The following is a 13,719-nucleotide window of genomic DNA, read 5'->3' as shown; positions in this document are numbered from 1 at the left end:
TAAATATCATCAAATAGTTAGTACAGTTAAAACATCATGAAATTGTTGGAATAAATTGAATAAATGTGAATTCAATATTGGAATTAGTGGCAATTCAATATTGGAAGAAGTGGGCATTCATGTTGGAATAAGTGGGGGGATTGAATGTTGGAATAAATGGATATTTGAAGCACCATTGTCTAGATGTATAGACAATTGTCTTTTGATTTTAAGTATTAAATTAGAATTAAAAGAGTTGTTAGTCTATGAGTTATTTTGTAATTTATTAGTAGATTAATGTACTCCTCACTATAAATATGGAGTGCTAGAGATCATTGTAAGCAAGACAAGAAAAACAAAAAGAGAAGTAATTTTTCCATCCACAAAACACTTGTATTTTACTTTCTCTACTCAAAAATATTATTTTTTCAAGTCTTCACAAAATCTAAAATCCAAATTCGGGATTAATCATTTTTATCCTATCCTGGTGCCTATAAATTGGCATCAGAGCCATCTTAAAAATGTCCACCAACCTTGCTTCTCTAATACCTCGTTTCAATGGAGAAAAAATCGATTATTGGAGTAATCTTATGAAGCTTTGTCTTGAATCTCAAGACATTTGGAGCGTTGTTGAAGACGGTGTTCAGACTCCCGAAAATGAGGATCAATTGACGAATGCACAAAGGCAATCTTTGAGAACCGAAAGGCAAAAAGATCGAAAAGCTCTTTTCCAAATATATCAAGCCATCGAAGTTCCCGTCTATGAAAGACTAACCAAGGCGAGTAGTTCCATGGAGGCATGGGAAATTCTACAAACAACATATGCCGGGAAAAATGAAGTAAAGAAGGTTCGTTTGCAATCTTTGAGGGCTGAATTCGAAAAATTGGAGATGAAAGAAAACGAAAAAATTGTTGAATATTTTACAAGAATCACCTCTCTTGTAAATCAAATGGCGACAAATGGCGAAGTCATGGAAACCCAAAGGGTTGTCGAAAAAATTATGCGAAGCTAATTTTTCCCACTAAGATTGGGATCTCCAGTCAGCATGGTTGGGTTACCACTAAGATTGTCCTTAATTGATGGGTTTTAATCCCATTCCCCTAGATATGCATTGTAGTTGATCTCTTGGTAAACCTTTAGTCAACGGATCCGCTAAGTTGTCTTTAGACTTTACATAGTCTATAGAAATTATTCCATTTGAGATCAATTGCCTTATGGTATTATGTCGGCGACGAATGTGTCTAGACTTACCATTATACATGCTGCTTTGTGCCCTTCCAATTGCTGATTGACTATCGCAATGAATCAATATTGCCGGCACTGGTTTATTCCAACACGGAATATCTTCTAGGAAATTACGAAGCCATTCTGCTTCTTCTCCAGTTTTATCTAAAGCTATGAACTCCGATTCCATTGTGGATCGAGCTATACATGTTTGCTTTGTAGATTTCCATGACACAGCAGCTCCACCTATAGTGAAAACATAACCACTTGTGGATTTAGAATCTTTAGTATCGGATATCCAATTCGCATCACTGTAGCCTTCTAGTACAGATGGATATCTTGTATAATGCAAACCAAAATCTAGAGTATATTTCAAGTATCTAAGTACTCTAGTTAATGCATTCCAATGGTCATTTCCAGGATTGCTTGTAAATCTACTTAATTTACTAACCGAATGAGCAATATCCGGACGAGTGCAGTTCATGACGTACATTAGACTGCCTATGATTTGAGAATATTTCAATTGATCCACTGGTTCTCCACGATTCTTGGCTAAGTGAATTTTCAAATCGATTGGGGTCGTAGCAGGTGGACTATCAAACATTTTAAATTTTCGTAGTATTTTCTCAATATAATGAGATTGAGTAAGAACTAGTCCATTGTCATTTTTGATAATTTTTACTCCCAAAATTACATCGGCTAGACCCATATCTTTCATGTCAAAATGTGTCGATAACATTTTCTTAGTTTTCACGATTACCTCGTGATTACTGCCCATAATTAACATGTCATCCACATAGAGTCATATAAGCACAAATTCATTTGGTGTGTTTTTAATGTATACACATTTATCACACTCATTTATTTTAAACCCATTTGCTAGTATTGTTCTATCAAATTTTTCATGCCATTGCTTGGGAGCTTGTTTTAGTCCATAAAGTGACTTCACAAGTTTACATACTTTGGACTCTTGTCCATGAGCAACAAACCCTTCGGGTTGTTCCATGTATATTTCTTCTTCTAATTCACCATTTAAAGAGGCTGTCTTAACATCCATTTGGTGAACTTCTAGATTGTGCAAGGCAGCAATTGCTAGAAGTACTCTAACTGATGTGATTCTCGTTACGGGTGAATAAGTATCAAAGAAATCTAGACCTTCCTTTTGTCTAAATCCTTTGACTACTAATCTTGCATTGTATTTATCAATCGAGCCATCGGCTTTATACTTTCTTTTGAGAATCCATTTACAGCCCAATGGTTTATTTCCCGAAGGTAGATCAACCAATACCCACGTATGATTTTGCATAATCGAATCAATTTCACTATTGATTGCTTCTTTCCAAAGCGGCGCTTCGGGAGTGGATAAAGCTTCTTTTATGGTCCTTGGATCATTTTCCATAGTATATTTTAGGAATTTCGGTCCAAAGGACTTAGCAATTTTTGCCCTAGTACTTCGTCTAGGTTCTTCATCACTTTGAAACCCACCATTAGCAGTTTCATATGTTCTTTTGTTAGAACTCGTTGCTATTTTTCTTTATAGGGAAATCTATCTTAAAAAAATGCAACATTTCTTGATTCAATGATTGTGCCTTCATTCATATCAAGAACATCAGACTTGTGTATTAAACATCGATATGCACTACTGTTGTTTGCGTAGCCAATAAAGATGCAATCAACAGTTTTAGGCCCAATTTTTATTTGTTTTGGTTTAGGTACTTGTACCTTAACCAAACACCCCCACACTTTTAGATATTTATAGGATGGCTTATGACCTTTCCATAATTCATAAGGGGTTTCTTTCTTTTCTCGGTGCGGAATCTTATTAAGAATGTGATTGGCTGAGAGAAGTGCTTCCCCCCACAACTTCTGAGGTAAACCCGAGTTTATTAACATTGCATTCATCATTTCTTTAAGAGTCCGATTTTTGCGTTCAGCAACACCATTTGATTGAGGTGAGTAAGGTGCCGTAGTTTGATGAATAATGCCGGTTTGAGAACAAAATTCATCAAACGGAGCACCATACTCTCCACCTCTATCACTTCGAATCATTTTGATTTTTCTTCCAAGTTGATTTTCCACTTCAACTTTATAGCTTTTAAAAGCTTCCAAGGCCTCGTCTTTGCTCCTTAGCAAAAACACATAACAATATTTAGTGCAATCGTCAATAAATGTAATAAAATATTTCTTTCCTCCTCTAGTTTGCACAATTTTTAAATCACAAATATCACTGTGAATTAAATCCAGAGGTTCCGTTATTCTTTCAACAGAATTAAATGACAATTTGGTCATTTTTGCTTCTACACAAGTTTCACATTTCTTTTGAGAATCGAATTTAAGATGAGGTAGTAGTTCTAAGTCTACTAACTTTTTAAGTGTTTTAAAATTCACATGTCCTAATCTAACATGCCATAATTTAGAACACTCTATCAAGTACATAGAATTAGTAATTTTATTATTATCAAGCTTGTGAACAAGCGTCATTACATTCATCTTAACAAGGCCGTTATCAACATAGTCTTTCCCTATAAAACAACCATTCTTTTGTGAGAATTAATTTCTCAGCCTCAAGAACTAACTTAAAACCAGCCTTAGTGAGCAACGTTCTGGAAATTATTTTTTTACGGATGTCCGGAACGTGCAGTACATTAATCAAAGTGAGCTCCTTCCCGGAGGTGAGCTTCAAAACAACCTTTCCTATGCCTACAATGTCCGAGGTTGCAGAGTTTCCCATGAACACCTTTTGACCATTGATTGGAGTGTAGGAGGAGAACGACTCCTTGTTGGAGCATATGTGGCGAGTTGCACCCGTATCGAGCCACCATTCCTTGGGATTGTCGACCAAGTTAGCTTCAAAGACTACGGCACACAAGTTGAGATCGGACATGTCGATAGGAACACTTTTGTCTTCGACCATGTTAGCTTGCCTCTTGGGTTGACGACAATCCTTTGCCATGTGATTTGGCTTGCCGTAATTTTGATACGTTCCATTGAACTTGAACTTCTTTGGCTTCCATTTTCCTTTGCAGTTGTTGCTTCCATTTCCACCGCCACTAGCACTTCCTTGAGCCTTCCTTTTCTTGCTAACCTACATGTTTGGTTCCATAAGGTGTGCTTTAGCCTCCATTTGCTGCTTGCCGGTTTTGAACTCGGTCTTTCGATTATCTTCTTCAATCCTTAGCCTCACGATAAGATCTTCAAGCCCCATTTCCTTGCGTTTGTGCTTGAGGTAATTCTTGAAATCCTTCCAAAGCGGTGGTAGCTTCTCTATCATTGCAGCAACTTGAAAGGATTCACTCAACCTCATTCCTTCGGCATGAATATCATGCATGATGAGTTGCAATTCTTGGACTTGGCTTATAAGAGTCTTGGTGTCCACCATTTTGAAGTCCAAAAACTTCCCGACGATGAATTTCTTCAACCCGGCATCTTCGGTTTTGTACTTCTTTTCTAAGGACTCCCACAGTTCCTTAGCGGTTTTGATAGCACTATACACATTGTATAGTGAATCATCTAGAGCATTCAAAATGTGGTTCCGACACAAGAAGTCGGAATGAAACCAAGCATCCCACGCAACTCTCGTTTCCAAGGTAGCGTTGGCATTAGGCACAGCAGGAGGTGTTTCCGTAACGAAAACAGCCAAGTTGATAGTAGTGAGCTAAAAGAGCAGTTTCTGTTGCCAACGTTTGAAGTCGATACCTTTGAACTTCTCCGGTTTTTCTCCATGAGCGACGACAGGAGGGTATGGGGCTGGACGAAACTTGGTTTTCCGGCAGGTTGTTGTTGTTGTCTCCTTCGGCCATTTTGCAGATTGTAAATATTTCGTCTTAAGATTGTTGGAGATAATCTGCTATGAACGAAAATTTTCCGAGGCGAGTTGACTCTGTCCTTAAGACGAAATTTCCCCGCAACGGTGCTAACGGATTAAATGGAAATCGTCTCCCAAGATACAACGGCAAGGCTTGGAATAGGAGCACTCCAAATCCCAAGTACGACAAACTGTACTTTGTGTAGAACTTTTCGAGAGAATCTGTGAATGGTAGGCTTAATATGCAGTAGGCTGATTTTGGATTGAAGTGAGGAATTCTGGAAAATACAGGGTCTGTTTATAAGGTTCGAAGTGGTTGCACCATTTCGAGTTGAGCCGAATGGTTTGCTAATATTTTTGGCCCAAAAAGTTAATGTGTTGATTTGGGCCCCGGCCCAATTCCCAATCCCATTTGTTCGTTCGAACGAGCGAGCAGACGGCGGCGGCGCGCGTGTGGGCACGATTTGAAACACATAACATGTAGGCCTTTTTCCCAAACAAAGTTGAATGCCCAAAGGGCGTGACCCTTTGTCTCAACATTTAGATATATATACAGCTCAGTACTTCTCTACTTTTCCAATGTGGGATAACTCAAAATCTCACTTTCCTTATATTTTGGACTAGTAATTTTTCATTCACCACAAAATTGGTTTTATATTAATCTAATCCAAAATTGATTAATATAATCAATTAGACCATACAATAACATTGATAAAAAATTGTTCATGACTCAATTTTTAACCAATTTTTCTCAACAATATTCGAATTCGCTTCCTTTTTCTCTTTATTTATATATGAAAACCTGGAATAATTCAAACACACAGCTGACCACAAGTGTATCTCTATGAATATAAAACTATTACTTGCATAACATTCAAAATCCTGTATTGTATTTTAACTTTTATGAATTTCACGACCATTATTATGAACATCTCTCTCTCTCTCTCTAAACATTGAATTCTCATTGTGTTGAAAGACAACTTTGCAACAACGTTGAAACTTCCATAGGTTCATTTTCTTGCATAAAAAGATAAAAGTCTCAATTATTTATTTTCATAAAACGGGAGAATTACAGTTTTAGAAAAAAAAAAAACTTCGAATTTTTAAACAAGTAAATTGAACTTTCATATGTTATCAAATTTTATAGTATTTAATTGAACCAACTCTTTGCATATCCTACCATTAGCCTTTTAGTGGTGTTTGACTAAACTTATAAGTTGTTAAGAACAATTTTAGGTGGTGTTCGTAAAAGCTTATTTAAAAACAGAAGTTATCAATTGTGAGTTAAGCTGATTCTTTTAAAAGTTGGAGGTATTTGCAAACTTACTGGAATATAAACTTAAATAGGAAAAAAACAGGGTCGGCCATGAGTGCATAACAAATTATAGTTTGAAGTTGTTTATTTTAAGAGAAATAAAAACAAAATGATCTTAAAAACAAAATGAGAGGTTTATAAGATTATTTTTTAAAGATCTATACTCCACCTTTTTATATTTAATAATAAACACAATTTTTAAGTTTTATTATCCAAATATTTTCAAAATTTAGTTATTGTACAAATAAGACGTAACAACTTGTGTAACTCTTACAATAACTCTTACAACAACTTATGCGATACAAGTATAATATGCATTTTACCCCCCATGTATTTGGACAGAGAGAGATAAAGATTAGAAAGGAAAAAAGAGGCATTAGAAAAAAAAAAAGAAGAGAAAAGTAGTACGTCTACTTAATTAATCATTTCACTGTTCTATTGTACCTACTAATTTACTTCAACCAATAAGATAAGATGAGAGGGTAATATTAAAAGATTTAAATAAGTTGAGTAGAGAAGTGAAAAATGGCATAACAGAGTTTTGGAAAATCTAGCTTTGACTCCAGATCAAATATTTTGAAAAAACAGATTAATAAATGCTATTTTAATCACTGTTACTTGCTCATTAAGAAAAGATTTTTCATATATATATATATATGCATTTATATAAAACTAAACCAGATAGTGTATTAGTATTAATCTTCTCATTTTCACTAACTCTGTCTGGCTTTTGTTTATTTCGTATTTACTTTTGCATTGGATCAAGTATATGTGTTGAGTGTTGTGTTTCTCTATCAATTATTCAACAACTACTCTGTTTTTTTTCTTTTTTCTTTTTTATTTATTAGAATGAATAAATGAAACGCTGACTTGAGAAATAGATGCATGTAAAAAAATTTGTATTGTCCAAAACAGTTAGCAGAAGCGTACATCTATCTGGCAGAGTTTGAAGTAAAAATGGAGAGAGAAAGTGGTTCGGATCGAACAGAGGTGGTGAAGGTTGCTGATGAAAGCAAAAGCAGCAGCAAAAGCAAAAATGAAAATGGCGGCAAAACGGTGCCGTTTTACAAACTGTTCTCATTTGCTGATTCAGTAGACAAACTTTTGATGATTATTGGTTCAATTGGTGCCCTTGGTAATGGTTTGTGCATGCCTCTTATGGCTATCCTCTTCGGTGAACTCATCGATTCCTTCGGCCAAAATCAAGACCCTACCCAAATCAAACAAATTGTTTCTGTTGTTTCTAAGGTTAAAAATCAATAATTTAAAAAAAAATAATAATAATAATTATAGTATATATTTTCTCTAACTCTATTATGGCTACTGACTGCAATTGTAGGTAGCACTTAAGTTTGTTTACTTGGCTCTCGGGTGTGGTGTTGCCGCATTTCTCCGTAAGTACGCCTAACCAGTCTTTATTGAGGGAAAAAAAGATAAAAATTGGAATTTGAATTAATTGGTTTTGTTGATCAACACTAATTTTGTAGAGGTGTCTTGTTGGATGATCACTGGGGAAAGGCAGGCTTCTCGAATTAGGAGTCTTTATTTGAAAACAATTTTAAGACAAGATGTTGCTTTTTTCGACAAGGAAACTAATACGGGAGAAGTTGTCGGGAGGATGTCCGGCGATACTGTACTAATTCAAGATGCCATGGGCGAGAAGGTATTCATTCATTATTAATCCTTAATTATTACCATCAAATATATAAAGTGTAATTAATTAATTAATTTTGTGTGCATGTATATGTTGTTGTGGTGGTGGTTATAGGTTGGGAAGTGTTTACAGCTGGTGTCGACATTCTTGGGAGGATTTATAATTGCATTTACGAAAGGGTGGCTACTTACGCTCGTCATGTTAACATCTATTCCTTTGCTTGCTATATCTGGTGGTCTGATGGCTGCTGCCTTATCGAAGATGGCTACTAGTGGTCAAGAGGCTTATGCTAAGGCGGCTAATATCGTTGAACAGACAATTGGCTCCATTCGAACCGTACGTACTTTCTCTCTCATACATTCTTTTCTTTTTTTTTTCTAATCTAACAAAATATTAATTGTATAGTTTGTTGGTTTGTTTTTCAGGTTGCGTCGTTTACTGGGGAAAAAAAAGCTGTGGCGGATTACGATAAGTCCCTAGTGAAAGCATACAAGTCGGGTGTTAGCGAAGGGTGGGCAAGCGGTTTAGGAATGGGTTGCGTTATGTTCATTATATTCAGCAGTTACGGTTTGGCTATTTGGTTTGGTGCAAAGATGATCTTGGAGAAGGATTATACAGGTGGTGATGTGGTCAGTGTTATTGTTGCAGTCCTAACTGGTTCCATGTGAGTACTTATCTTTTTTTTTTTTTTTATTTTTTTTATTTTTATTTTATTATTATTAATAATGATAATTAAACAATTATTAAATAAAAAAAAAAAAAAGTTCATTCTTGTTAATATATTTCATGTTTTGTAGGTCTCTTGGACAGGCCTCTCCTTGCATGACAGCATTTGCCGCGGGTCAAGCTGCGGCCTTCAAAATGTTCGAAACTATAAGTAGGAAACCTGAAATAGATTCGTACGATACGAGTGGGAAGGTTCCGGAAGATATACGCGGGGACATAGAATTGCGAGACGTGCATTTTAGTTATCCAGCTAGACCCGACGAGCATATTTTCAGTGGCTTCTGTCTATCAATCCCGAGTGGTGTAACAGCCGCTTTGGTCGGACAGAGTGGGAGCGGCAAATCAACCGTCATAAGTTTGATTGAAAGATTTTACGACCCCCAGTCCGGTGAAGTTCGGATCGACGGAATCAATCTTAAAGATCTACAACTCAAATGGATAAGGTCGAAAATCGGGCTCGTAAGCCAAGAGCCTGTACTTTTCACGGGTAGCATTAAGGACAATATTGCATACGGAAAAGACGGTGCAACCGATGAAGAAATCAGGGCGGCAGCAGAAATGGCGAATGCCGCTAAATTCATCGATAAACTTCCGCACGGACTTGATACGAAAGTCGGGGAACACGGTACTCAGCTTTCTGGTGGACAGAAACAGAGAGTTGCCATAGCTAGAGCGATTCTGAAAGATCCTAGAATATTACTCTTGGATGAAGCTACAAGTGCGCTGGATTCTGAATCCGAGAGAGTTGTCCAAGACGCATTGGACAGGATCATGGTTAACAGAACAACCGTCGTTGTTGCACATCGCTTAACCACGGTTAGGAACGCCTCCATGATTGCTGTCATTCACCAAGGAAAAGTGGTTGAAAAAGGTATTTTATTTATTATAGATTTCACTCTTATCTTTTCCACCCAGACTAACTACAGTAGAATCTCGATAAATTAATAATCTCATTTAAATAATAGTTTCTCTCGGTCCCGACATGGTGAAAACGTGTTTAATTATTAACTCGATAATTTAATAATTCGCTAAATCAATAAAATTTCCCTGGTCCCGACTGTATTAATTTATAGAGGCGTAACTGTATATATAGTACATCAATTTTTCTTTTGTTTTTTTATTTAAAAAATTCAAATCATGTTACAAATTGGGGAAGGGCAAGATTCGAACCCTAGACATCTACTCTAATTATAGTACAGGCCTAGGTATCAACTTTCCTAATAAGGGTTGGTACTATACTATTTTACATCATACTAATTAGTTAGTATGTGCATGCAGGCACTCATTCTGAATTACTCGAGGACCCGGAAGGGGCATATTCTCTGTTGATACGCTTACAAGAAGAAAATAGAGACGAAGGGCATGATGACGGTCACGGAAAATTAGAAAAATCATCGGACATAACAATTATGGATTCGGGACGACATTCTTCAAGTAAAAAAATGTCGTTTGTGCGTTCAATCAGCCAAGGGTCGCCCGGGAAAGGAAACAGCTTTCACCGATCGTTGTCAAACAAGATTGTTGGAGTGGCACCGGATATTTCTGAATTAGAAAAGTCGGATAATGAAAAGCCTCCAAAAGTCCCTCTTCGTCGACTAGCCTATCTCAACAAACCCGAGGTGCCATTTCTAATGGGTGGAGCTCTATCTGCACTTGTCAACGGCGCAATAATGCCTACCTCCGGTATACTAATTGCCGGCGTCATCAAAACGTTCTTCGAAACTCCAGATAAACTACGTAAAGATTCCAAGTTTTGGGCGATAATATTTGTGGTTCTCGGAGTAATTTCGTTAATTGCGTATCCATCAAGAACGTATCTATTTGGGGTGGCGGGGAATAGGCTGATCAAGAGGATTAGATTGTTGTGCTTCGAGAAGGTGGTTAATATGGAGGTTGGTTGGTTCGACGAGTCTGAGCACTCGAGTGGGTTTATTGGGGCGAGGCTTTCCGCGGATGCTGCTTCGGTTCGTGCATTAGTTGGCGATGCACTTGCACAAATGGTTCAAGATTTGTCGTCTGCGGTTGTTGGATTGGCTATTGCTTTCGAAGCTTGTTGGCAGTTAGCTCTCATCGTCCTTGTTATGATACCTCTTATCGGATTGAACGGATTTGTTCAGATCAAGTTTATGAAAGGGTTCAGCGCCGATGCAAAGGTTCGTTCATCCAAACTCAAGAAAAAAAATATCTTTCTTTTGTCTTATATAGGTAACTTATAATTCTCAAGAGATTTTGACATTATTATTTTATTTTTATTTTTTTGGGATGTATCAGGCAATGTACGAGGAAGCAAGCCAAGTGGCTAATGATGCGGTTGGGAGTATAAGAACAGTTGCTTCGTTCTGCGCAGAAGAGAAGATAATGGAAATATACAAAAAGAAGTGTGAAGGTCCTATGAGGAATGGGATTAATCAAGGGTTGATTAGCGGGATCGGGTTTGGTGCATCCTTTGCACTGTTGTTTCTCGTCTATGGTGCTAGCTTTTACTTTGGAGCTCGCCTCGTTGAGGATGGAAAAACTACTTTTTCTGAAGTGTTCCGGGTATGTACATATATCAATACATCTATCTATGTCGAACATATATAAATATATGAACATATTGATGATGTTAATAAATGTTTGGAGAAATGTTTGCAGGTTTTCTTTGCTCTATCAATGGCAGCGATGGCAATCTCTCAATCAAGTGCTTTTGCACCAGATTCAACCAAAGCTAAGAGCGCTGCTGCTTCAATATTCGCCATTCTTGACAGAAAATCTAAGATCAATCCAAGTGATGAATCCGGGGAGAAATTACAAAGTGTAAAGGGAGAAATTGAACTAAAACACGTGAGCTTCAAGTATCCAACTAGGCCCAATGTCCAAATTCTACGCGACTTTTCCTTGAAAATTCATTGTGGCAAGGTATCGATGCTACTTTTATGTATTTCTTTAGCATCAACCATTTCTCTTTCGTCAATAATAATAATAATATCTGATGATGTTTGTTTTTAAATGTAGACGGTTGCTTTGGTTGGAGAGAGCGGATGTGGGAAATCAACAGTGATATCTTTATTGCAAAGATTTTATGATCCAGAATCGGGACATGTGACACTTGATGGAGTTGCAATTCAAAAATTCCAATTGAAATGGCTTAGGCAGCAGATGGGATTAGTCAGCCAAGAGCCGATCTTATTTAACGACACAATCCGAGCCAACATTGCTTACGGTAAAGAAGGAGACGTAACAGAGGCCGAAATCGTAGCTGCAGCCGAGCTAGCAAACGCCCATAAATTCATTAGTGGATTGCAGCAGGTCAAAAAAATTTACTATTTAAATTAATGATATAAATATGACTCCCTATATAAATAAAATCAGAATTAAAGGATTTGAATCAAACTATTAAATGGGGTTTTGCAGGGCTACGATACGGTGGTCGGAGAAAGAGGGGTGCAATTGTCGGGGGGACAAAAGCAAAGAGTGGCAATTGCAAGGGCTATAATGAAAAGTCCGAAAATACTATTGTTGGATGAGGCAACGAGCGCATTGGATGCTGAATCTGAGAGAATAGTACAAGATGCACTTGATAGAGCAACTATGAATCGGACAACGGTTGTGGTGGCTCATAGGTTGTCGACAATCAAAGCAGCTGATGTTATCGCTGTCGTTAAAAACGGAGCCATTGTCGAGAAAGGGAAGCACGACACGCTAATCAATATCAAAGATGGGTTTTATGCATCCTTACTCTCACTTCATGCAACCACTTCAACATGAGAAATGCATTACGCATTTGTTTATTTTTGTACGAATTCATTTAGTTTGCCACCTTTTTTGTGTCAAGTTATTTGTAGTTATAACTATACCGTTGCTTCTTGATAGTAAAATTATTTGTGCTATACTCCATCATATATCCTCTGCTGTCTTGCAAATATGATTTATCCTCCACTTTTAATTTTTTTCTCAATCATGTCACCAAAATAGCTATTATACATTTATTTATGTATGTTGTCAAATTAGTTTAATGAATTGGAAACGTAAATTCATTAAGAGGATTAATATCTGTTCACAATCATTTGCATGTATTCTGTTTTTTTTTTAGAAGTAATTAAGAGGATCAATATCTATCTTGTTGTTTTATTTTAATACTAGGAAGGTGGACGTGCGTTGCATGTCTCGATGTTAATTTTTCTATATATTTTTGTGGTGCTTGAATTTGTTATTGACATTATATGTAGAGTTTTTGTGATGATAATTTTTTCATTTAAATTGAACAATTTCATTTAACATTGAAATTTATAAGTATGATATCTTTTGTCATAATAATTCACGGCTCAATTACTATAATTGTCTTGTGATGTCAATAATTTTAGGGGAAATATGCAATACTCCCCTCATTTAGCAAATATTTTGAATTTAACCTAATTGATTTTAAACACTTTTTTCATTACCCAAATTCCAATCTAAATTAGTGAGACCCCCTTATTAGATATGATAAGACCAAAGTGCCCCTATGTGTTAGGGTTTTAATTCTATTTCCTCACTCTCTGTATCCCCTCACGTTCACTCTCTCTCTCTCTCTCTCTCTCTCTCTCTCTCTCTCTCTCTCTCTCTCTCTCTCTCTCTCTCTCTCTCTCATATTTTCTATTTTCTCTCTCTTTTTCTTCTTCTTCTTCGCAGATCTGTAAATCGTCGCCGCTCGCCTTTGAGATTTATATTTGTAATTAGGGTTGTAAGTCATTCTGCAAATAGGGTTCTACAACATGCTAGGGTTACTATGGGTATGTGATTAGAGTTCTAATTAGTAAATTGACGATTTGTTAGACAAACACTTTAAATCGAACAATTAATCAGTACAACATTCTAATTAGTAACTTGACAATTTGTAAGATAAATACTTTAAATCGAACAATTAAGCAGTACAATATGCTAGGGTTACTATGGTTCTATGATTAGGTTCTAACTAGTAACTTGACAATTTGTAAGATAAACACTTTAATTTGAACAATTAATCAGTACAACATGCTAGGGTTACTATGGGTCTG

The 13,719-nt window shown here is 36.5% G+C and overlaps 2 protein-coding genes across 2 annotated transcripts; both read left to right on the top strand.

Annotated features, from left to right (window-relative positions):
* The first annotated feature begins 500 nt into the window (after positions 1 to 500).
* On the top strand, positions 501 to 992 carry LOC148764994 (uncharacterized). The gene has a single exon (XM_088812647.1). It carries the CDS (start codon positions 501 to 503, stop codon positions 990 to 992), a length of 492 nt encoding a protein of 163 aa, XP_088668773.1.
* Positions 993 to 6,991: 5,999 nt separating this feature from the next.
* Positions 6,992 to 12,583, top strand: LOC148764993 (ABC transporter B family member 11-like). Its single transcript, XM_088813153.1, has 11 exons — positions 6,992 to 7,572; positions 7,664 to 7,718; positions 7,812 to 7,987; positions 8,093 to 8,314; positions 8,404 to 8,642; positions 8,776 to 9,575; positions 9,983 to 10,857; positions 10,976 to 11,242; positions 11,339 to 11,602; positions 11,699 to 11,992; positions 12,098 to 12,583. The coding sequence occupies exons 1-11, from the start codon at positions 7,282 to 7,284 to the stop codon at positions 12,449 to 12,451; spliced, it is 3,837 nt and encodes a 1,278-aa protein (XP_088669279.1). The 5' UTR covers positions 6,992 to 7,281; the 3' UTR covers positions 12,452 to 12,583.
* Positions 12,584 to 13,719: the final 1,136 nt, after the last annotated feature.

This window comes from Erythranthe guttata, chromosome 14 (assembly GCF_056151865.1).
Source record: "Erythranthe guttata isolate IM_541 chromosome 14, IM_541, whole genome shotgun sequence".
In the NCBI taxonomy this organism is placed as follows: domain Eukaryota; kingdom Viridiplantae; phylum Streptophyta; class Magnoliopsida; order Lamiales; family Phrymaceae; genus Erythranthe; species Erythranthe guttata.
This window is presented reverse-complemented; position numbering and strand designations above follow the sequence as displayed.

Coding starts and splice junctions, on each gene's coding strand:
- LOC148764993 (XM_088813153.1), top strand. CDS start 7,282: ATGGAGAGAGAAAGTGGTTCGGATCGAACAGAGGTGGTGAAGGTTGCT. Junction 8,643..8,775: donor GCAGTCCTAACTGGTTCCAT/GTGAGTACTTAT, acceptor CATGTTTTGTAG/GTCTCTTGGACAGGCCTCTC. Junction 11,603..11,698: donor TGAAAATTCATTGTGGCAAG/GTATCGATGCTA, acceptor TTTTAAATGTAG/ACGGTTGCTTTGGTTGGAGA.
- LOC148764994 (XM_088812647.1), top strand. CDS start 501: ATGTCCACCAACCTTGCTTCTCTAATACCTCGTTTCAATGGAGAAAAA.